General features: G+C 50.3%; 1 protein-coding gene across 3 annotated transcripts; it reads right to left on the bottom strand.

Moving 5' to 3' along the window:
* Positions 1-487: 487 nt before the first annotated feature.
* Positions 488-13,699, bottom strand: LOC133341380 (uncharacterized). 3 transcript variants are annotated; one of them, XM_061549935.1, is made up of 5 exons: positions 10,046-13,699; positions 9,154-9,223; positions 5,595-5,967; positions 4,880-5,146; positions 488-3,796 (listed from the first exon to the last, which is right to left on the bottom strand). In XM_061549935.1, the coding sequence occupies exons 3-5, from the start codon at positions 5,950-5,952 to the stop codon at positions 1,644-1,646; spliced, it is 2,778 nt and encodes a 925-aa protein (XP_061405919.1). In that variant the 5' UTR covers positions 5,953-5,967; positions 9,154-9,223; positions 10,046-13,699; the 3' UTR covers positions 488-1,643. The 3 variants fall into 3 exon arrangements, with proteins under 3 accessions (XP_061405919.1, XP_061405920.1, XP_061405921.1); XM_061549936.1 differs by lacking the exon at positions 9,154-9,223; XM_061549937.1 differs by lacking the exon at positions 10,046-13,699 and having other exon boundaries at positions 9,154-9,479.
* Positions 13,700-22,191: the final 8,492 nt, after the last annotated feature.

Genomic DNA, 22,191 nt, shown 5'->3' with positions numbered 1-22,191 from the left:
TGAAACGTCTGCGGTGAGGTGGAAGGCAGGTAGTATGTACGGATGTATGTATGTATTAGGAGTACGTTGAACTTCTTTCGCACCGTACGTAGCCGACCGTGCTCATGGGAGGTGCTGTTGTTCACACACCGGGGATCAAACAGCGAACCGCTCTGCTAAGAGCTTCGGCTTGGCCACGTCACCGCCGCCAATGCCACCTTACAACAATCCTCGACTCAATCTACATCAGTGGTTCTGAAACCCTTAAGTGCAAGCCTTGCACCCCTTTGGTTCTCAATTGTAACAAAAACAATTACGATGTTAATAAATACACAAGGTTTGATTAAACAAAGTAGTTGTACTTACTTACTGCTTACTTTGTGTTTCGATGATTTATCTTCGAAATAAAATCTGCCCACGTCTCGCACCCCCAGGTTAAGAACCACTGATCGACAGAGTGGTCCAGATGTCTTGTGACACCCCCCCCCCCCACCCCATTGGACTCTATAAAACGTATTATATTTTAAAAGTAAGGTTTATTTAAAACAGAAATTAATACTCAAGGTAGAAACCATCACACTTTACAGGCCTACCTACAAGTCAACACGCAGATCACAAACTACCAGTCGACACGTTCATCTGTAGGCAGGAGGATAATAGAACACGACGTCTGAAACGCTCTTCCTTCCCATACTATGAGGCCACTGGAGCTCTGCAATTTAAAATTGAAATTTAAAACTCATTTCTTTAGAACTGCTATTTGTGTTGAGTTTGTTGTCCTTCCCCCACACCTCCGATTAACACGGTTGGGTACGTACGGTGCGAAAGAAGTTCAACACACGGTACATACAGTATTTCGGGCCGTATCTACGGTTGTCCACCTCACCATAGTCCACTTAAGCTCACGGTGATGTTGGAGGGTTTGGAGCCGATGGTGACCGTGATCTCCTCGCTGTAGTTGAGTCCCAGCCGCGTTTCCCAGAGCACCGCACTGGTACCGCAGCCACAGTCATGCGAAATAATCCCACGGCTTAAACCCCTCGCTAAATATTTTACAGGTCGCTGGTAAGTGGCGCGTGATTATTAGTAGCCCACAAACCGTAGCGAGAGGAGGCATACTGGACGCGGTGTGCCGGGTTGCGCGAAAAAGACGTTTCCCGGGTCACCGAACCGGACTGACGGACATCCCTGCCAATGGCGGAGCCAGGATTTTCAGGTACGGGAGGCAACCCCTCCAGCAATGAAAAATGATAGAGGAGTTGTTAGTAAGTAAGGACTTGTCCCTTGCTTTTTATTCGACGCGTGTGCGGCGATGGCGCAGCCATCGATCGAGGGTCGAATTCGAACCGCGTGGTGTGATCGGCATCGTGCTCGCTGAAGGTGTTGATGCCTTCAGGGAAGTCGTGTACTATCTACGCAACTGCGCACAATTCTGAGTCACTTATAACTGCTTTGCCGTTACTTAATGCCAATTATAGACTCAGACTATTGTCATCTCATAGAGTCCCTGGCAAGTAATAATATGCTACACAGTGGCAGTGGGGGTCGCAAAATGCCTATTTATTACTAATAAACCCCAATGATCCGATCGAAATTAGGGATTTCGAACGCATCATTGGGGGGGCACGTGCCACCCCCCCCCCCCCCCCCCCCCCCACTGGTGATCACTCCCCTCGCTCGAGCCAGGCGTCGATGGCCTCGAGGTTTCCCCGCGGGTCCTCGGCCCAGTCGCGGTACCAGCGCAGGCCCGCGATGGCCTCACGGTAGCGCGGCCCGGCGGCGGCGCGCCACTCGAGGAAGGCGTCGCGGTCGTAGCGGCGCGCGGTGCGCGTCACCGCCGGGTAGTCGATCAGCGAGCGGAGCGCCGCTTCAAGGCGAGAGGTCAGGTGGGGTCGCGACGCCGACAGGTCGAGCAGCTCCTCGGGGTCGGCGACGAGGTCGAAGAGCTGCGGCCGCGTCGCGGAAGAGGAGGGCCCCTCGCCGTAGGCCACGAGCTTCCAGCGCGACACGCGCAGCATATACGCCGACTCGTTGAGGTCGCTGCCGTGGAACTGGCTCAGCGCCCAGCGGTGGCCGCGGGACAGTTTGACGAGGTCACGGCGAGCGGAGGAGGTCGCCTCGTCGTCCTGCTCGTTTTCATCGGCGTCGTTTTGAAGGTTGCAGTTGGTTGCGTTATGAATGCGGTGCTGGCGACGATGAGGACGACGACGGCGATGTTGAGTTTGGTGTCGCTGTTGGTTGCCATCAGCGGCATGCTCACTACCAACGGTGATGGTATTTTGGGCAGCGTGATGGCGGTGATGACGGTGGTAATTATTTCGATGCCGTTGAAGAGATTGAGGTGCGTGAAAATTTCTATCACCGACGCCGTCATGAAAAACGCCACCGACATCATTATCACGAACGCCGTCACCGCCGCCCTTCCGTGCGCGTGCCGTGCGTCCCCGTCGCTCCAGCAGCTTGAGCAGAGACGTCCCATTGAGACGCGGGTCCACGGGCAGCCCCGCTATATCCATCATGGTCGGGTAGATGTCCACGAGGGACACCAACGTCTGCTCGAGGACTGACCTCGTCGTCCACTCACCACCGCCACGACTGCCAGCAACACCAACACCAGCACCACCAACACCAGCACCACCACCAACACCACCAACACCAGCACCACCACCACCAGCACCACCACCAGCACCACCAACACCAGCACCACCAACACCAGCACCACCAACACCAGCACCACCACCACCAACACCACCAACACCAGCACCACCACCACCAGCACCACCAACACCAGCACCACCAACACCAGCACCACCAACACCAGCACCACCAACACCAGCACCACCAACACCAACACCACCAACACCAGCACCACCAACACCAGCACCACCAGCACCACCAACACCAGCACCACCAACACCAGCACCACCAACATCAGCACCACCAACACCAACACCACCAACACCAGCACCACCAACACCAACACCACCAACACCAGCACCACCAACACCAGCACCACCACCACCAACACCACCAACACCAGCACCACCAACACCAGCACCACCAACACCAGCACCACCATGACCACCACCAGCAGCACCTTGACCACCAGCATAGCTGCAAGTGCCACCTCGACCACCACCGGTACTTTCGCCACCATCACGACCACCACGACCACCACCTTTACTGCCACCGCCACCGCCACGATCGCCACTACTGCCACCAGCACTACCGCTAAAACCACTGCCGCCATCACCACCACCATGCTCACCATCACCGTCATTGCCACCACCACCAGCAACACTACCGTCACCACAACCACCGCGACCACCACGATCGCCACCACGGTGCTGCGTCCGCGGCCGCACCCTGGGCCCGGCGATGACGAGCGGCACGCGCGCGCTGCCCTCGTACATGCTCATCTTGTAGTACTGCCGGTGCTCCAGCGCCAGCTCGCCGTGGTCGCACGTGAACGCCACGTAGGTGTCGCCGCGCAGGTGGAAGCCCGCGGCGCCCAGCGCGCGTACCACCGCACCCAGCATGGCGTCCGTCTCGGCGCACATGGCGTAGTAGGCGGCGCGCACCGCGATGACCTCGTCGTCGGCGAAGGGGCCCGAGCAGTTCTTGACGAAGGTGGCGTACGCGTCGGAGGGGTGGGTCTCGTCGGGTGGCAGCCAGCGCGGCACCACGACGGCGCCGCGGCGCACGCGGCGCAGCCAGAATGGCGACGTGCGGAAGGTGGAGGCGCCGGCGTTGGGGCCGGCGGACGGGGTCTTGTACGGGTGCGGCAGGTTGAGGCCCAGGTAGAGCGCGAAGGGAGCTGCGGAGGTGGAGGAGGAGGGAGTGGTGGAGGGGATGGAGGAGGGAGGGGGTTGGAGGAGGAGGTGGGGGTGGTGGAGGGGATGGAGGAGGAGGAGGAGGCGGGGGAAATGTCACCGGTTTCCAAAATGTTACGAGTTTGGAAATGTTGGTGGACTATATGTAACCAGCATACAATATACAAATATGGTACGGTCTAAATTGGAGTACAATAAATAAATGGCGTGTAGTGTACAATTCGCGTACTATGTACCATAAGTGTAAAATGTATTACCAGTGTACATTGTTCAAATATAGCATACGATGTATAATCAGTGCACAATTATCCAACAGCGTACAAAGTGCGATTAGTGCAGAATGTGCGCCCAATTACTGTTGTGCAACGTGTTCTCTGCATCGTTGTGTCGAATAATGACCACGTTCTTAAGATTTCCACCCCAATGCCACGCATTTAAACAATACATTTTGCTCAACCCCAACTCACATTATAGCCACGTCTTTATTTAATCCGTTCCCCAGCCCTCCCCATCATCTCCCCCCCGGGACAACCGAGAGAGTTGATGACTGTCCAAGGGTGGCACAGTCGGGTTTTTTACAATCGGGTTTAATTGTCTTTTCATATTAAACCCGATCATCTGAGATTGGGAGAAATCCGGTTTAATTGGTTCTAATTGCAGAACCGCACTTCGCCAACTTCTCAACGATGGGCTTCGTCCATTCCAAGCTAAGGAACTCACTGGCGCCCACGATTGTGGAGGAGAAGCTCGTGTTCATCAAGACCAACCTGCCCGCCGCATTCTACGACTACCCCGTGTCCGACGGCCCCGAGTACGATAGCAGCACCGACGAGGAAGCAGCCTAAGCCTTGGATCAGAGTTTCGTATACATTAAACCAGGTCTTAATTCCCCGAAATCGGGTTTAATTGTAATAAAGAAAATACCCGATGCCTGCCGCTGGAAAAATCGGGTTTTTTCCACCCGTGCGACTGTCACCGTCACCATCGTTAATTCTCGGCCAGCGCCGTCTCCAGCTGGATGCCCGAGGTGGTTCCCCACCGCCCGCCACGCGGGGGCTGGCGCCCACCTTTCCCGGGCGCCACGTCGCGGATCCAGCGGACCGCGCGGTCCGTGTTGTTCCAGTCGCGGAGCTGCACCCTCCGCGTGCGCTCGCCCCCCACGAGCTGCGCGCGGGGCCTCGGCTCCTGGCGCAGCAGCAGCCCCGGCACGCCGCGCGTCCACGCCTCCACGCGGTTGCTCAGCGAGTGTCCGCCCGACGTGAAGTCCGTCTTGCCGAACACGGCCGTGGTGTAGCCGGCCTCGGCACGCAGGCGGTCGAGCCACGTCGGGTAGCCTGGCGCGGGTCAGGGGTCACCGCCGCGACATCGTTTACCGTGACACGACAGCAAGGTGCAAGATACGGTGTTGACGTTGGGTTTCGCGATACGGTGTGCGCATCGCGTTGCTCCTGTCACCCTGCACTGCAGGTCGTGGTGGAGCTCTGCAGCAGCAGCTGCAGCTGTACGACTTGCAAGAGCCGCTCACTCCACCACTCACTCGCTCCACCACTCGCACCACCACTCACTCTCTAACGCTCGCTCGCTCCACCACTCACTCGCACCATCATTCGCACCAACACGCACTCTCTCCACCGCTCGCTCCACCACTCACTCACTCCCCTGTCCACTCTCTCCACCGGTCGCTCCACCACTCGCTCGCTCGACCGCTCGCTCCACCGCTGAGCCACGTGGCCGCTTCGCGTTGACGGCCAACGACGCGACATCCCCCCCACCCCCATGCACCTGGCGGCAGACACTTGTGGTTGTTCCACGCGGCGGTGACGTGGGTGTGAAGTCCGCTCCAGAGGGCGGCGCGGGACGGGCAACACACGGGCGAGTTGGTGTACGCCGTGGCGAAGGCCGCCCCGGCCGCCGCCAGGCGCGCAATCCACGGCAGCGGCACCGGCGACCGCGGCGCCGTCACGAGCCGCCCGTCCATAGAGTCGCAGACGACGAGCACAATGTTGGGCCGAGCTGGGGTGGAGGGAGACGAGGAGGAGGAGGAGGAGTTGGACGGAGACGAAGACGATGATGGCGCCGGACGAGACGCCAGCACCAGCGTGAGCGCGAGCGTGGCAGCAGCGCCGGCCGCTGTGAACATCGCTGGGCTGCACGGCTGCAATCGAGAGAGGATTGGTGGGCAGCGTCGAGTGACCGGGTGAGGTTTCCACCGATGGATGATCCTCACGCCGGGTGCTTCAACATGCTCGAGAGGAGGTCGCTGATTTCGGATCAACTCGAATGCGTAGAAGAGAAGCAATGTTGTTAAATGGATGTCACCACGTAAACCAGGGGTGGGGAACGTCCGGCCCGCGGGCCTCATGAGACCCACGAAATCATTTGGTGTGGCCCTGCCAAGGCAACCGCAGGCGGGACTCGAAATTCAATAAATCTCGGAGCAAACCTGGAAAATCAGTTGCGAGTAGCAACAACATCATAAATACCAGCTAACATCACACGCCTCGCCAATGAGAAGCAGTTCCAGCCATCGCATTAGGAGTGAGTTAATTAAATGTTTGACCAAATATAACAGGCTAATTTTTAAGTTGATAATTTTGTATGGCCCGCGAATTATGTTATAAATATCCAAATGGCCCTTGGTGGAAAAAAGGTTCCCCACCCCTGACTTAAAATAATGCATTGAGTAGTTTAACAACTTATTGGGTGATCCTGCTGTTGCGTTGGCAGTGATACACAAGCACAAACTCTCAACACATTCCTTCATAACACCGTGGCCTTAAGCCAACAAATATATAATCATCGACGTTTCTAGTATTGGCCCTTCTTTATGTGCCTTTATATATTAACTGGCATAACGACGGATCGCACATTAATAGTTGCAGGGGACACCCCTACGAACAGGACAAATTGTCCTGGAGCCGCAAAGGGCTCGTTGGGCAAGAGGAGCGATCAACGGAGATGCGCAAAAGTGAAGCTTGAAAACACGTGATTCTGTGAGAGAAACAAAAAATAGGTTGGGAAAACAAAAATGAGACTGAAAGAATCGGGGGACACAAACACAAGCTGCGATCGACGATGTCGTCGCAAGCAGTGGGCGCGTGGAACCAGCGGCAAACATAAATAAATCGGCGTAGTGTAGATTGGCAACTCACAAAATGTCAGCCTTTTAAGAGGAACATGGAACCATAATGCATATATAATAACATTGGTGGAGGATTTTTCTGCGGATCTCAAACTGTGTTGCCGACGAAGAGGAGGTCGTTTCAGATGTCACACCTGAAGGAGGAGGAGGATCAATTGTCCTTCACAGGGTGTGAACATGGGGAAAGCTTCTGGGACACGTGGGGCGTACAACAACTGCAGATATCATCAAAACGGAGTGGGACCCGATCTGCAAATGTTTGCAACATACCTGGAGGCCCAAGTCACCCACGTGTTTACACGGGAACTAAAAACCCGCATTCATGGAATGATGGCTGCATCGGCTATACTTCTTATGGCCACGGAGGTAGTTCACACTTGAATTAGAGACTCGTTCGCATCTTCTCCCTGTGTGTAACCACGAATGTTTCAGGAAGGTAACTGGGATCAGAAATAATGGTAACATTCAGAGGCCGACCCAACACGTTATAGGCAAGAGCTACATTGTAGAGGATATTTGGCCTACTCTTCCTCGCTGGGCCAGACATCGTATCTGGGAAGACACACTTTACTCCACCAACACGCACGAGACACCTGCCGATCGACTCACTGTGGTGTGCCCATTTATATACTGCCGGGTGGACAGAGGCGGGAAGAGGGAAAAAACAAACTTGACCCTCGTTCTAACTTAAGGTGTTTTCTTGTTCATGTTTTTTGCGGTTGCGGTTGCACCCGATTCAAGAGCCGAATGGCTCACAGGGCTATACCTAATACATGAAAATTAACCCGTAAAAAAAAAAAGTTTTTCACTATAAATCCTTTATATGCGTGGCGGCTAGAGTCCTCTCGTCCTCTGGCTTGAGATGGCTGCCGCCTATGGGTCAGATGATTGCCTGCCACCATTAAGCAATTGGTAATTAAATATAATTTTTTTTTCCTAAAAAGTGTAAAAAAATTTAAAAAAATTTCACGAAAATAAATTGTCACGCACGAGTCTGTGTGCAAAATGTCAGCTCGATTGGATCACGGGAAGTGGGTTAAAAACGACCGAAAGATTTGCACGGTCGTAAGCGCGCAAGCAAGCAAGTGAACTTAATATAAAGGATTTAAAAACTGAAACTGTGGCGCCAAGAGATCGAATGGGCAAATGCTAAAACCGTTCCAGCACGCACAGCTCTGCGTTGATGCAAACATGCACGTGCGGTGCGTGGTCATTTTAATGAAAACCCCGTACGCGAAACTAGAGAAGACAACGATATACCCACGCCTGGGAAAGTCGCCTGAACGGACTATTGGGGCAAGTGCACACAGCACAAGGGTGGCACAGTCGGGTTTTTTTACAATCGGGTTAAATTGTCTTTTTATATTAAACCCGATCGTCTGAGATTGGGAGAAATCCGGTTTAACTGGTTCTAATTGCAGAACCGCACTTCGCCAACTTCTCAACGATGAGCTTCATCCATTTCAAGCTTAGGAACTCACTGGCGCCCACGATTGTGGAGGAGAAGCTCGTGTTCATCAAGACCAACCTGCCCGCCGCATTCTACGACTACACCGTGCCCGACGCCCCCCCCCCCCCCCCCGAGTACGATAGCAGCATGGAGGAGGAAGCAGCCTAAGCCTTGGATCAGAGTTTCGTATTCATTAAACCAGGTTTCAATTCCCCGAAATCGGGTTTAATTATATTAAAGAAAAAACCCGATGCCTGCCGCTGGAAAAATCGGGGGTTTTCCACCCATGACACAGCATTCTCACGCTCTCACGAATGCGTTGCGTGCATTCAATAGCCGTCGATGTCCACCAGGCGGCAGGGACGTCACCACGATGCTCGTGCCAGGAGAGGTGCACCTTGAGGCGTTGTTTGCATGCACAGGTATGTGCACAAAGACAAACATCCCCCGTGTAGCCTTCAGAGACCGTTGGGGCAAGTGCGTTAGCGAGTTGCACCTATAAAGACCGGCACGGCGCACGAGGGGGTGGGTGGCCAGCACCACGCCCGGCCGCCTTTGTCTCCCCAGTGGTGATTTACACACCGCACCAGGTACTCATTTGAGGCTGAGTCGACCTAGGGGAAGGCCCAGGGCCAGTTCAGATACATACACGCATATATGACGAATACGTACACATGCAGAAGCACGTACAAAGCACAGTGTGCACAGAGACAGAGGCGTGCTGGGAATGAAGTGCCATGAGCGAGCACCTGTGAAAGCCAAGACTGCTCACGACAGCGTGGTGGCGTGTGGGCCAGGACCACGCCCGGCCGCCTTTGTCTTCCCAGTGCCGATGAGTTGACCACGAAGCGAACGACCAGCACATGCGCATATATGGGACAGGCACATAACCACAAATATGTGGTTTAAAAAAAACACATACAGTACGGTACAGATATATAATGAATAACTTTTATACAAACGTTTGAACACCAGACATTCGGGAACGACAGCTTGGCATTCGCCAAAGCGCATGTGCCAGGCTAGGTGCACAATTCGAGTGCCACGTGAAGTGTGAAAGGCTCGTTGGCATGAGCATTTATGCAAACAAACATAATGATCCCCCGTGTAGCCTATACAGACTTTAGGGGCAAGTGCTGTTAGCGAGCACATATCAAGGTCGGCACTGTGGAACACGAGGTGGTGGGTGGTCAGTGCCACGCCCGGCCGCCTTTGTCTCCCCAGTGGCGATGTTTACACATTTGAGGCCGAGTCGACCTAAGGGAGGGCCCAGCACCGGTTCAGATATAATCGTCACTGATGTCGATGGCCGTGAGCCAGGTTCGTAGCGCTACATTACCGCTCCCCACAACACGTAAACTATTGTGTGTGTGTGTAAATGTGTGTGTGTAAATGTGTGTGGATGTGTAAATGTGTGTGTAAATGTGTGTGTGTGTAAATGTGTGTATGCGGGCGTGGTGCTGGCCACCCACCCTCTCGTATGCCGTGCCGGCCTTTGACAGCACTTGCCCCAACAGCCTGTTAAGGTTCATACGGGGGATATGTGTCTTTGTGTGTGTGTATGTGTGTGTGTATGTGTGTGTAAATGTGTTTAAAGTTTAGAGATGTGAGAGAGAGTGCACGCGTATCTCGCGCTCTCACCGCGAACAGAGTGCAGCTTTCTTCTCGAGATCAAATCTCTCTCCCTCCCTCTCCTCTCGCTCTCCTCTCGCTCTCAGATACACAGAGATACACACACGGGCTGGTGCGTCACAACCACACAGACACACACAAATACAAAGATCCCCCGTAAAGCCTGAACAGACTGATGGGGCAAGTGCTGTGAGCGAGCAGCACTGTGGCACACGAGGGGGCGGGTGGCCAGCAACCACGCCCGGCCGCCTTCGTCTCTCTTTGTTGCGATGTTTACACACCGCACCGGGTACTCATTTGAGGCTGAGTCGGCCTAGGGGAGGCCCAGGACCCGTTCAGATAATCGTCACTGGTGTCGGCTGTTGTATCCTAACCCTTCTTCCATAATTGAGAGTAATAATATTTGATGATTTTTATATATTATCTTTTTATTTTTTTTAATGAGTGAAACACACCAAAGCGCACCAAACTGCAAAACACCAGGTGTTGTTAAGTAATGAACGAGAGGAGGGCTAGGATGACAGAATTGCAACCTTGCTTCAAGGCAAAGGCAGTGAAAGGAAGTAGAGGCGCCTTTGTCTAAGTCATAACCACAGAAAGCCAGGAATCATCACTGATTGTGTGTTAGGGATTCCGAGCTAATTAGAACACGTGCACACAGAAAGGGAGGTAGAAGCACGCCTTGTTCTCCTGCAGCTGAGGAAACAAAGATAAACCCAAAAGGGCCTTGAGTTAACGTCAGCTGGACTGCAACAACCACGGCGAGCAGAGATAGGGTGGGGCAAAGACTGCGGGCTATGAATGCAACTTCGTGTCAGTAAAGCCCTGACAAACAAGTTAAGTTAAAGACATCACAATACATAATATCGCATATAACATCAATGTTAACGCTATTCACCGTAAACTATATTCCGCTTATATAACCATGCAGGCACCAAGGAATACGAATTCCTAGGATCAAGAAACTTACCCCTTAACCTAAGATATCGGAAATAAATTAATAGTAATAAGTATATGCATGAAAAGACAAAGTAAAACTTATGGAAACGCCAGGATAACGGGATGAATCACCACCAGGTCGAATATGAATACATAATAAAAAAAAAACGATGTTAAACCCAGGGTCGGAGAGAAAGGGAGATCCCGGCCGTCTTTGTATCCCCGCAGCGCGGGATAGGAGTGTGTATACGCTCGGGGAAACACCCCCACTTGAGTCAAGCACCACGATGGGAAACGACAGACCTTAGGTTACATACAGAATCATAACTGTGAAATAGTAAGGGACAAATGTTAACTTAAAACTTTTAACCATTTCTTTGTGCGCCGGGTCGGAGAGAGCGTTGCCCCTCCCTCCAGGTGGTGCGAACAAAGACGCCTATGAGACATTTGTGACGTCTGTGTTTTGGGTTCATGGGGAAGGCCAGACAGGAGATAATGTTGCGCCCAGACAGAGAGACGACCTCGAGGCAATTTGTAACATCTGATTGTTTGCTCGTGGGTTCATGGAGGGAGTGGGACAACGGAATACCGTGAGTAATGCACACAAGGACATACGGACGTACGGACACACACATGGACACACCTGCCTACGGACAGATCCTGACACAGCAAAAATCGGAAAGAAGCCCCGCCTTGTGGGCGGGATCCAGGGGGATTTTTCGGCATAAAGTAAAGGATCCTGAGCATTGGAAATCAGTGCGACGAGAGGGTCCACTCAGGAGCGCGACCGGGAGAGTCGGCTCAGGAGGAGTGCGACCAGTGGGTCCACTCAGGAGTGCGACCAGCGGGTCCACTCAGGAGTGCGACCAGAGGGTCGACTCAGGAGCGAGGGCGACCAGCGGGTCGACCCAGGAGCGAGCTCGACCGGGAGGGTCGACTCAGGAGCGAGCTGCGACCAGCGGGTCGGCTCGACTCATCTTCAGCTCGTCAACCTCTGCCGAACCGGGGGTCTCTGCTGCCACCGGAGTGGTGAGCATCGCGATTCGGCGACAACCCAGAGCTGCACGCTGCGAGCGAGTTGTGGGCGCCACCTACCGACCGGGTTCCGAACTGCGACAGCGTATCAACAGCCATCCGAACCAATTCGCCACGGGATCGACTGATACGTATGACGCGCACCGCCCCCTCACCACACGACCACCAGGCGTCTGTTTGACCTAAAGAATCGACTCCGAACACTGACTATTCAAGACAACTCTTACCACTCAAAAACACTCGAACCCATAAGCCATCCGTGGCTGGAAAGCATCACAACGAGACCGAGTGATGGCCCTCCGTCGTTTATAAGAGTATTCTTAATTTTTATCTTTAATATTTAGTGGGCTGTACTCTTAATCGCATAAATTCCCAACAGATCCATCAATACGAACTGATTCTTGGCACCTCCTTCCGCCGAGCCACGCTCACGTGGGGAGTGGTGGCCCACCGGATCCTTATCAGGTGATCTGGTCCCCAATTAGTAAACTTGGTATAAGATAACGAGCTTCGGAAAAGGAGCACCGTCGCAGGCCCTTACTCCGAGCCGTTCTGTTGTCAGATAACCTGCCGATGTATCTGTTGAGATTGGTGCCTTTAAGAATAATAACTGTTTTTGATTGTGTTTTTTTTTTATCGCCGTATAATCTTTCAAGTATCTTTCAGTCATAATCGCCGCACGTACTCGCATCCTCTACAGAATATTCAACTGTCCCGTGACCCAAGGTGTTAACAACGTGATAAGGGTTGCGTATGGTCAATAAGGAGTGTGGTACTGTATGAACAATATTGAGTATAATCATTCATTAACATTAAGGTTTTCTTAGCATAGTATTTGCATATTTCAACGACTCTCTCTCTCTCACTAACAACCATCGCGTTATGAACAATATTGAGTATAATCATTCATTAACATTAAGGTTTTCTTAGCATAGTATTTGCGTGTTTTAACGACTCTCTCTCTCACTAACAACCATCGCGTTATGCGGGATCCATGTGCAGTTGTCAAAGTGAAATCAGACAATCGTTGATGATACTGTATTGATGCCGTGTTGACGTTCCGGGATTGAGAGTTCGCATATTATATCATAGTTAAGGTTGAATTAGTAATAAATTGATCAATACAGAAGTGGTTGTGTGATTCTTTCCTGAAATCTATGCATAAGATCTGCTTCTGCGTTGAGATTTGAACTTGGTGACCTTAATAAACACACTAATACATACTCAGTAAATGTTAAAGCGATAACGGGGTGAACCGGGGACCTAAAAATATAACCACGAATAAAAACTCTGGGAATGTTAAAGCGAGAATGAGACGAACCTAGACAACGATGCCGAGTTAATCTAAGTTAATCTTGCATACTTACACCACACCTGCATAACTGCATACGATTAATTGCCTTATTCCGATCGATAACCCACCCTCGTCACCGAGGCGGGGTCTGGTTATCATAACGACTTGTATTATCATAATTACACCCACTCGCATAATTAATCCGATTACCTCTCGAATTGGCATAATTAAAATGTGCGTAATTACATAAATTAACATATTTCCGGATAATTACACATTTGGCCAGATTTCATTTAATAATTATTATTTTCACTGAATATTCATAACACACAGGTACAACATAATAATTTCACCCACGCACGCATACAACATAACAAATTTTCTTAACCCAACATATACAACATAATGGGGGCTCGTCTTCCGGGATCTCTCGCAGACAGTTATGCATGAATTCAGGAACGAATCACTGATGTGTTAATCAAAGTGTTGTGAACTAACGTTGCCTTGTGATTGTAAACGGGGGTATACAAACAAAACGCGCTCTGAAGGGAAATACCAGAGTAGCAGAGTATAACAAAGACAGCTGGGCTGAGATTATTTGCTCGAGTTGAACTGACGCATCCTGTGATACAATTGTTTATATGCACTCTGAAAAGAAATATTAAGGTAACTCTTGCCATACTAAGATGCTAGGATTAAGAATAATATTTGAATGGGTTACGGGATACGGGGAGGTCGTATTTAAACGTACCGACCAATCTGTTACAAAGCAGTACAGTCAGAGAGACATATGGGAAGGGAGCTGTATCGATAACACGAACACACCTCGGGGGAAACTAATTGACTGGATAAAAAGTAACGAAGGCAAACACGATGCAAAAACTGCAGAGAAGGCAGGACAGGACTCATACCTTCTCACACAGGCGTACAGACAGGGATTGTGGAATGAGGGAAAATTTGGAAAGGAAACGGGAGAGAAATCGTCTCTAATAAACGACGAGAAATGTCCTCACACCCTCGAGAGGGAGGAGAAATCAAAGCTCGCGACACCAGCGAAACTCACAGACGTTGAGCCACAGAATAAATATGGAAGTAACATCAAATCACTCTCTTGGGTACGTGGACAGAGTCCAGGGATTGATCGCACAAAAGTTAAAGTAAAATCGCCAGGACATGGTACACTAAGGGCAGAGGCAAAAACTGAAGGGAAATGGCAACACGAGCGACACGGCCCTGGGCGCGCACACAGAAAATGCACACCACTTAAACACAGGAGACACAGCACAGACCAAAGTGACAGATTGCCTGATGATAACTTGTTTGATGATGACGCTGTCAGCAATCAACTTTCGGAATACCTGTTCACCAGTAAAACCCTTAAGTTGATGGACAAGGCTCTAGTCAGAATTCCCGATTTTGACCCCCACAATAAGACTATGGATATCCACACACATATCGCGACAGTGGAAGAGGAGGCAATGATTAGAGGGCTGAGGAGACGGGATGAAAAAGCGAGTTTGTTGAAACGGACCTTACATAAAGAATCTATTCCATGGGTAAAGTCACTACCACACAAGGTTAGAAATGATTTTAAACAATTGAGCCTGGCAGTGATTCGGAAGTTTGGAGAATATTCGACACTCACTGAGGGGTTTTATGCTGTAAAATCGATGACCCAGGGCATGGACCAAGATCCACGTGACTACCTCGTCCAATTTAAAAGAGCGTATTACGCAGGCGATGTGAATCAATACCACGAAGGGGATAAAATGTTCAAAATTATGTTTTTTGAATCCTTGAGCCCAGAGATTACAGAAAGGGTGAGAATGGTTTTGAATCCAGAAACCGCATCCTTACGCCGCATAGAGAGCAAGGCGTACATGGCATGGTTATACAGAGCTAAGAATCATAATTCGGATCCAGAACACAGGGAGAGGGATGAGGAACCCAGCCTCTCAGAGAGGAATAAAAATCACCGAGCAGTCCCACCATGCAGAGAGCAGCAGAAACGCACGCACACATGGCAAAATAACCCAGAGAGAGGTTGGCACGAGAATGAGAGCGGCACAAAGCCGAACATTCAGGAGAATCGCAGGAGGGGGAGGTTCAGAATAGAACCATACCAACACCCCATGCCCCGACATGCGCAAGGTCAAGATTACCCACAGGGATGGCGAAGTAACAATCCAGGAAAAATTTGGCACCCAAATGGGAAAAACACTGGGCCAAGGGTGCAGGAGAATCGTAGGAGGGAGAGGTTCAGAGCAGAACCATATCAACACCCCATCCCACGACACACGCAAGGTTCAAATTACGCACAGAGATGGGAAGATAACCACCTAGCGGGAAGGTGTTACACATACCGCGGAGGTATGGATGCGAACATTCACGAGAATCGCAGGATGGGAGGTCAAACACAATCGATCCAATTCCGACCAATTCCTCCACCGGCTATACCAGGAGGGAATAGAGGAATAACACAGAATACGGTCCAAATACGTGATGAACCATCCACAGTGATTGAGAGCGGGCAGCCCATACGCGCCACACCCGCCGAGGTGTTAAACCCGGCGCTCAATGTGAAATACAGGCAGGCTGCAAGTGACAGGGCGGGCAAGAACGTGGACAGTGCTCCCGTAAATGACGCGCGGATCGAATACAAGGACAGGGTTGCATTGAAGCGTGATCGGACAGTACAAAAACAGACAGCAGGGACACGCCCTGAGGAGCGCAGGCATGAGCCTTTGAATGGAAAATATCCAAGGGAAACCAAAAATTATGTGGATCGGAGTGCTAAAATGGAGACGAATGTCCATGACGTACCGGGAATGGTGTTGAAATCCAACACACTAGTAAAAACAAAGAGGGCAACATTACGAGGGACAGAATTAAATCGACACACTGACTCGGCAAATGTGCATGTAATCGCAGAGAGAGCGAATGCCTCGAACCAAGTGTCAAAGTGGGTCGTGTGCGCGAATTCTGGTTATGTGCAGCACAATTTTTCACCACACACTCCCACGACACAGAGAGTCAGAGAGGAAACTACAAAAACGAACCCGAAAACCGTGATCGAATTATCGAAGTGATAAGTGGTGAACGAGGCAACATGAGGAAGGTAACGCATAAATGCGTTCGAAACCGCTACCTAGCGTTTCCCAGGATTTAACAAAAACAAAAATGAATATTCGTCGGAGTCATGATGTATCAGAACCGATGTAACGCAATATCGATGTTTAACGCTTGTTTAATTTTCTTTGCTCAATTCAAATATAACCATGTTAAGTTGTGACACGTACGCACGCGTTGTAAGGAATAGCAGCAAAACTTGAGGACAATCGATGGTTCATGATGGAAGAAGGGTATACATATTTTTTTTAAAAATAACCCGTGGCCATTTGACCACTGGTCATTTTTAAAAGGGCGGAATGTTGTATCCTAACCCTTCTTCCATAATTGAGAGTAATAATATTTGATGATTTTTATATATTATCTTTTTATTTTTTTTAATGAGTGAAACACACCAAAGCGCACCAAACTGCAAAACACCAGGTGTTGTTAAGTAATGAACGAGAGGAGGGCTAGGATGACAGAATTGCAACCTTGCTTCAAGGCAAAGGCAGTGAAAGGAAGTAGAGGCGCCTTTGTCTAAGTCATAACCACAGAAAGCCAGGAATCATCACTGATTGTGTGTTAGGGATTCCGAGCTAATTAGAACACGTGCACACAGAAAGGGAGGTAGAAGCACGCCTTGTTCTCCTGCAGCTGAGGAAACAAAGATAAACCCAAAAGGGCCTTGAGTTAACGTCAGCTGGACTGCAACAACCACGGCGAGCAGAGATAGGGTGGGGCAAAGACTGCGGGCTATGAATGCAACTTCGTGTCAGTAAAGCCCTGACAAACAAGTTAAGTTAAAGACATCACAATACATAATATCGCATATAACATCAATGTTAACGCTATTCACCGTAAACTATATTCCGCTTATATAACCATGCAGGCACCAAGGAATACGAATTCCTAGGATCAAGAAACTTACCCCTTAACCTAAGATATCGGAAATAAATTAATAGTAATAAGTATATGCATGAAAAGACAAAGTAAAACTTATGGAAACGCCAGGATAACGGGATGAATCACCACCAGGTCGAATATGAATACATAATAAAAAAAAAACGATGTTAAACCCAGGGTCGGAGAGAAAGGGAGATCCCGGCCGTCTTTGTATCCCCGCAGCGCGGGATAGGAGTGTGTATACGCTCGGGGAAACACCCCCACTTGAGTCAAGCACCACGATGGGAAACGACAGACCTTAGGTTACATACAGAATCATAACTGTGAAATAGTAAGGGACAAATGTTAACTTAAAACTTTTAACCATTTCTTTGTGCGCCGGGTCGGAGAGAGCGTTGCCCCTCCCTCCAGGTGGTGCGAACAAAGACGCCTATGAGACATTTGTGACGTCTGTGTTTTGGGTTCATGGGGAAGGCCAGACAGGAGATAATGTTGCGCCCAGACAGAGAGACGACCTCGAGGCAATTTGTAACATCTGATTGTTTGCTCGTGGGTTCATGGAGGGAGTGGGACAACGGAATACCGTGAGTAATGCACACAAGGACATACGGACGTACGGACACACACATGGACACACCTGCCTACGGACAGATCCTGACACAGCAAAAATCGGAAAGAAGCCCCGCCTTGTGGGCGGGATCCAGGGGGATTTTTCGGCATAAAGTAAAGGATCCTGAGCATTGGAAATCAGTGCGACGAGAGGGTCCACTCAGGAGCGCGACCGGGAGAGTCGGCTCAGGAGGAGTGCGACCAGTGGGTCCACTCAGGAGTGCGACCAGCGGGTCCACTCAGGAGTGCGACCAGAGGGTCGACTCAGGAGCGAGGGCGACCAGCGGGTCGACCCAGGAGCGAGCTCGACCGGGAGGGTCGACTCAGGAGCGAGCTGCGACCAGCGGGTCGGCTCGACTCATCTTCAGCTCGTCAACCTCTGCCGAACCGGGGGTCTCTGCTGCCACCGGAGTGGTGAGCATCGCGATTCGGCGACAACCCAGAGCTGCACGCTGCGAGCGAGTTGTGGGCGCCACCTACCGACCGGGTTCCGAACTGCGACAGCGTATCAACAGCCATCCGAACCAATTCGCCACGGGATCGACTGATACGTATGACGCGCACCGCCCCCTCACCACACGACCACCAGGCGTCTGTTTGACCTAAAGAATCGACTCTGAACACTGACTATTCAAGACAACTCTTACCACTCAAAAACACTCGAACCCATAAGCCATCCGTGGCTGGAAAGCATCACAACGAGACCGAGTGATGGCCCTCCGTCGTTTATAAGAGTATTCTTAATTTTTATCTTTAATATTTAGTGGGCTGTACTCTTAATCGCATAAATTCCCAACAGATCCATCAATACGAACTGATTCTTGGCACCTCCTTCCGCCGAGCCACGCTCACGTGGGGAGTGGTGGCCCACCGGATCCTTATCAGGTGATCTGGTCCCCAATTAGTAAACTTGGTATAAGATAACGAGCTTCGGAAAAGGAGCACCGTCGCAGGCCCTTACTCCGAGCCGTTCTGTTGTCAGATAACCTGCCGATGTATCTGTTGAGATTGGTGCCTTTAAGAATAATAACTGTTTTTGATTGTGTTTTTTTTTTATCGCCGTATAATCTTTCAAGTATCTTTCAGTCATAATCGCCGCACGTACTCGCATCCTCTACAGAATATTCAACTGTCCCGTGACCCAAGGTGTTAACAACTTGATAAGGGTTGCGTATGGTCAATAAGGAGTGTGGTACTGTATGAACAATATTGAGTATAATCATTCATTAACATTAAGGTTTTCTTAGCATAGTATTTGCATATTTCAACGACTCTCTCTCTCTCACTAACAACCATCGCGTTATGAACAATATTGAGTATAATCATTCATTAACATTAAGGTTTTCTTAGCATAGTATTTGCGTGTTTTAACGACTCTCTCTCTCACTAACAACCATCGCGTTATGCGGGATCCATGTGCAGTTGTCAAAGTGAAATCAGACAATCGTTGATGATACTGTATTGATGCCGTGTTGACGTTCCGGGATTGAGAGTTCGCATATTATATCATAGTTAAGGTTGAATTAGTAATAAATTGATCAATACAGAAGTGGTTGTGTGATTCTTTCCTGAAATCTATGCATAAGATCTGCTTCTGCGTTGAGATTTGAACTTGGTGACCTTAATAAACACACTAATACATACTCAGTAAATGTTAAAGCGATAACGGGGTGAACCGGGGACCTAAAAATATAACCACGAATAAAAACTCTGGGAATGTTAAAGCGAGAATGAGACGAACCTAGACAACGATGCCGAGTTAATCTAAGTTAATCTTGCATACTTACACCACACCTGCATAACTGCATACGATTAATTGCCTTATTCCGATCGATAACCCACCCTCGTCACCGAGGCGGGGTCTGGTTATCATAACGACTTGTATTATCATAATTACACCCACTCGCATAATTAATCCGATTACCTCTCGAATTGGCATAATTAAAATGTGCGTAATTACATAAATTAACATATTTCCGGATAATTACACATTTGGCCAGATTTCATTTAATAATTATTATTTTCACTGAATATTCATAACACACAGGTACAACATAATAATTTCACCCACGCACGCATACAACATAACAAATTTTCTTAACCCAACATATACAACACGGCCGTGAGCGGGCCGCCGGGTTCATAGCGCATTGCGCTAACCGCTACACCACCGCTCCCCACCACTATACAGACACACCCACGCACACACAAAGACAAAGATCCCCCATATAGCCTCAACAGACTGTTGGGGCAAGTGCTGTTAGCGAGCACCTATGAAGGCCGGGACTGTGGCACACGAGGGGGTGGGTGGCCAGCACCACGCCCGGTCGCCTTTGTCTCCCTAGTGGCGATTTTTTTACACACCGCACCAGGTACTCATTTGAGGCTGAGTTGACCGAGGAGAGACCCACAACAACCGCCATTCGCCACTAAGTGGCTGTGACGTCACCACGGCGCTCGTGCCAGGCTATGTGCACGTTTAGGCCACGTGAAGTGTCGAATGCCCGCTGGCAGGAGGTCACGGGACAGACCCATGTGCCATGGGTTGACTGACTGAGATAACTGGCCTGTGGCCGCTACTGTGCCAACTTCCTGCGTTTTATCCGCCCGGCGAACCACTCGTTGTTGTGAGCGTCGCTCCTCTGCCCTCCGTTGTTGCTGGAGGGCGATTTCCTCCAACTGCCCAGTAGCAGCAGCAGCGTCCTTCACGAGCCTCCTCCACAGAGGCCGATCTTGACACCGCAACGGCGAGTCCACTCAGCTTCACATCCATCTGTACCGCATCAGCTCCATCTCTTCTCGAGCCCGTGTCGTTCAACCCCCTCCCCTATACGGCCAAACAGAAGCTGCTTGGACACGCGGTGGCTGGGCATGCAGGCGACGTGACCCAGTCAACGCAAGCCTCCTCTGCTGGAGGAGCTCACCAATGATGGGATTCTGTGTCCAGATATTTCAAGTATCTAGGAGCCTCTCACACACAGAGACACACAGAGACACACAAAGACACGCACACAGGGTGGTGCCTCACATACACACACACAGACACGCACATGGTGGAAATGAATAAACAAGACTTGGCCTGTTCCCCGTTTATTTAAATGGAAAATGTCAAATGCCACCGAGAGGGGGAGAGAGAGAGACGTGGGGATGTGCACATACGCAACAAAGTAAAAGTTGCCCCCCACCCATATAGCCTACATAGACCTTTCGGGCAAGTGCTATTAGCGAGCACTTTAAGATGTTTTCTTGTTCATGTTTTTGTTTCATGTTTAAGTTTTTTGTTTGTTGCGGTTGCACCCGATTCAAGAGCCGAATGGCTCACAGGGCTACACCAAATAAATACAACTGAAACCTTTGTCTCCCGATTGGCGATGTTTACGCATCGTACCAGATACTTATTTGAGGCTGAATCGACCTAGGGGCAGCCCAGGACCGGTTTAGATATTGGCTGTCACTGGGAATCTTAGCGCAGTGCGTTAACCGCTGCGCCACCGCTCCCCCATACTCAGCACACAACAATGACACACACACATGAGCGCACACAATGACACACACACAACGAAAACACACAACAATAAACTCGTGCTTCTAAAAGGCCACACAAATTAGACGCGATGTGTGGCTCTTTGACTTGCTAAAGCGATTTGTAAAAAAAAAAAAATCCAGAAATCCAAAATGTTTTTCAGTCGGGAATGCGAGGGTCAGGGTGGAGTGGTGGCGCAGTGGTTAGCGCACTCCACTTTTGAACCCGGCGATAGTGAGTTCGATAACGCGAGTGGCGAGTGGTATCTGAACCCTTACTGTGTGACGACCTTCAACCTGCATTGACCAGCGTGGTGAAGTATGGTCAAACACGTCCCACGACCGACGCGGTGTGGAGAGGCCTTTATCCAGCAGTGGCTTGATTACTCGGCACTATCACTGGGTGAGTGTAACGCGAAAATATGCCGTCGCCAATCTTTAAAAAAATAAACACGTACCACACACATATATCATACACACACACGTACACACAAACACAGTAACACACACATACAAAGATCCCCTTATAGCCTGATCAGACTGGTGAAGGCCGGCACGTGGCACACGAGGGGGTGAGTGGCCAGCAACCACGCCCGGCCGCCTTTGTCTCCCCAGTGGCGATGTTCTCACATCGCACCAGGTACTCATTTTGAGGCTGATGATCACGGCAATGGAAATGATTATAAATATAATCATTGACGATTGAGAGCTCATCCTCGTTCATATTTTTAAGTTAAAATGT

Source organism: Lethenteron reissneri, chromosome 11, assembly GCF_015708825.2.
Source record: "Lethenteron reissneri isolate LAM-NWPU_2019-01 chromosome 11, ASM1570882v1, whole genome shotgun sequence".
NCBI classification, from domain to species: domain Eukaryota; kingdom Metazoa; phylum Chordata; class Hyperoartia; order Petromyzontiformes; family Petromyzontidae; genus Lethenteron; species Lethenteron reissneri.
Note: the sequence above shows the minus strand (reverse complement) of the source record. Positions and strands in the feature narration are given on the sequence as shown.

What these genes read in the sequence shown, in the direction of transcription:
- LOC133341380 (XM_061549935.1), bottom strand. Translation starts at nt 5,952, where the DNA reads ATGTTCACAGCGGCCGGCGCTGCTGCCACGCTCGCGCTCACGCTGGTG. An exon ending in CCACAAGTGTCTGCCGCCAG is followed by an intron (nt 5,147 to 5,594) that starts GTGCATGGGGGT and finishes GACCCGCGCCAG; the next exon opens with GCTACCCGACGTGGCTCGAC. An exon ending in CGACGTGGCGCCCGGGAAAG is followed by an intron (nt 3,797 to 4,879) that starts GTGGGCGCCAGC and finishes CCACCTCCGCAG; the next exon opens with CTCCCTTCGCGCTCTACCTG.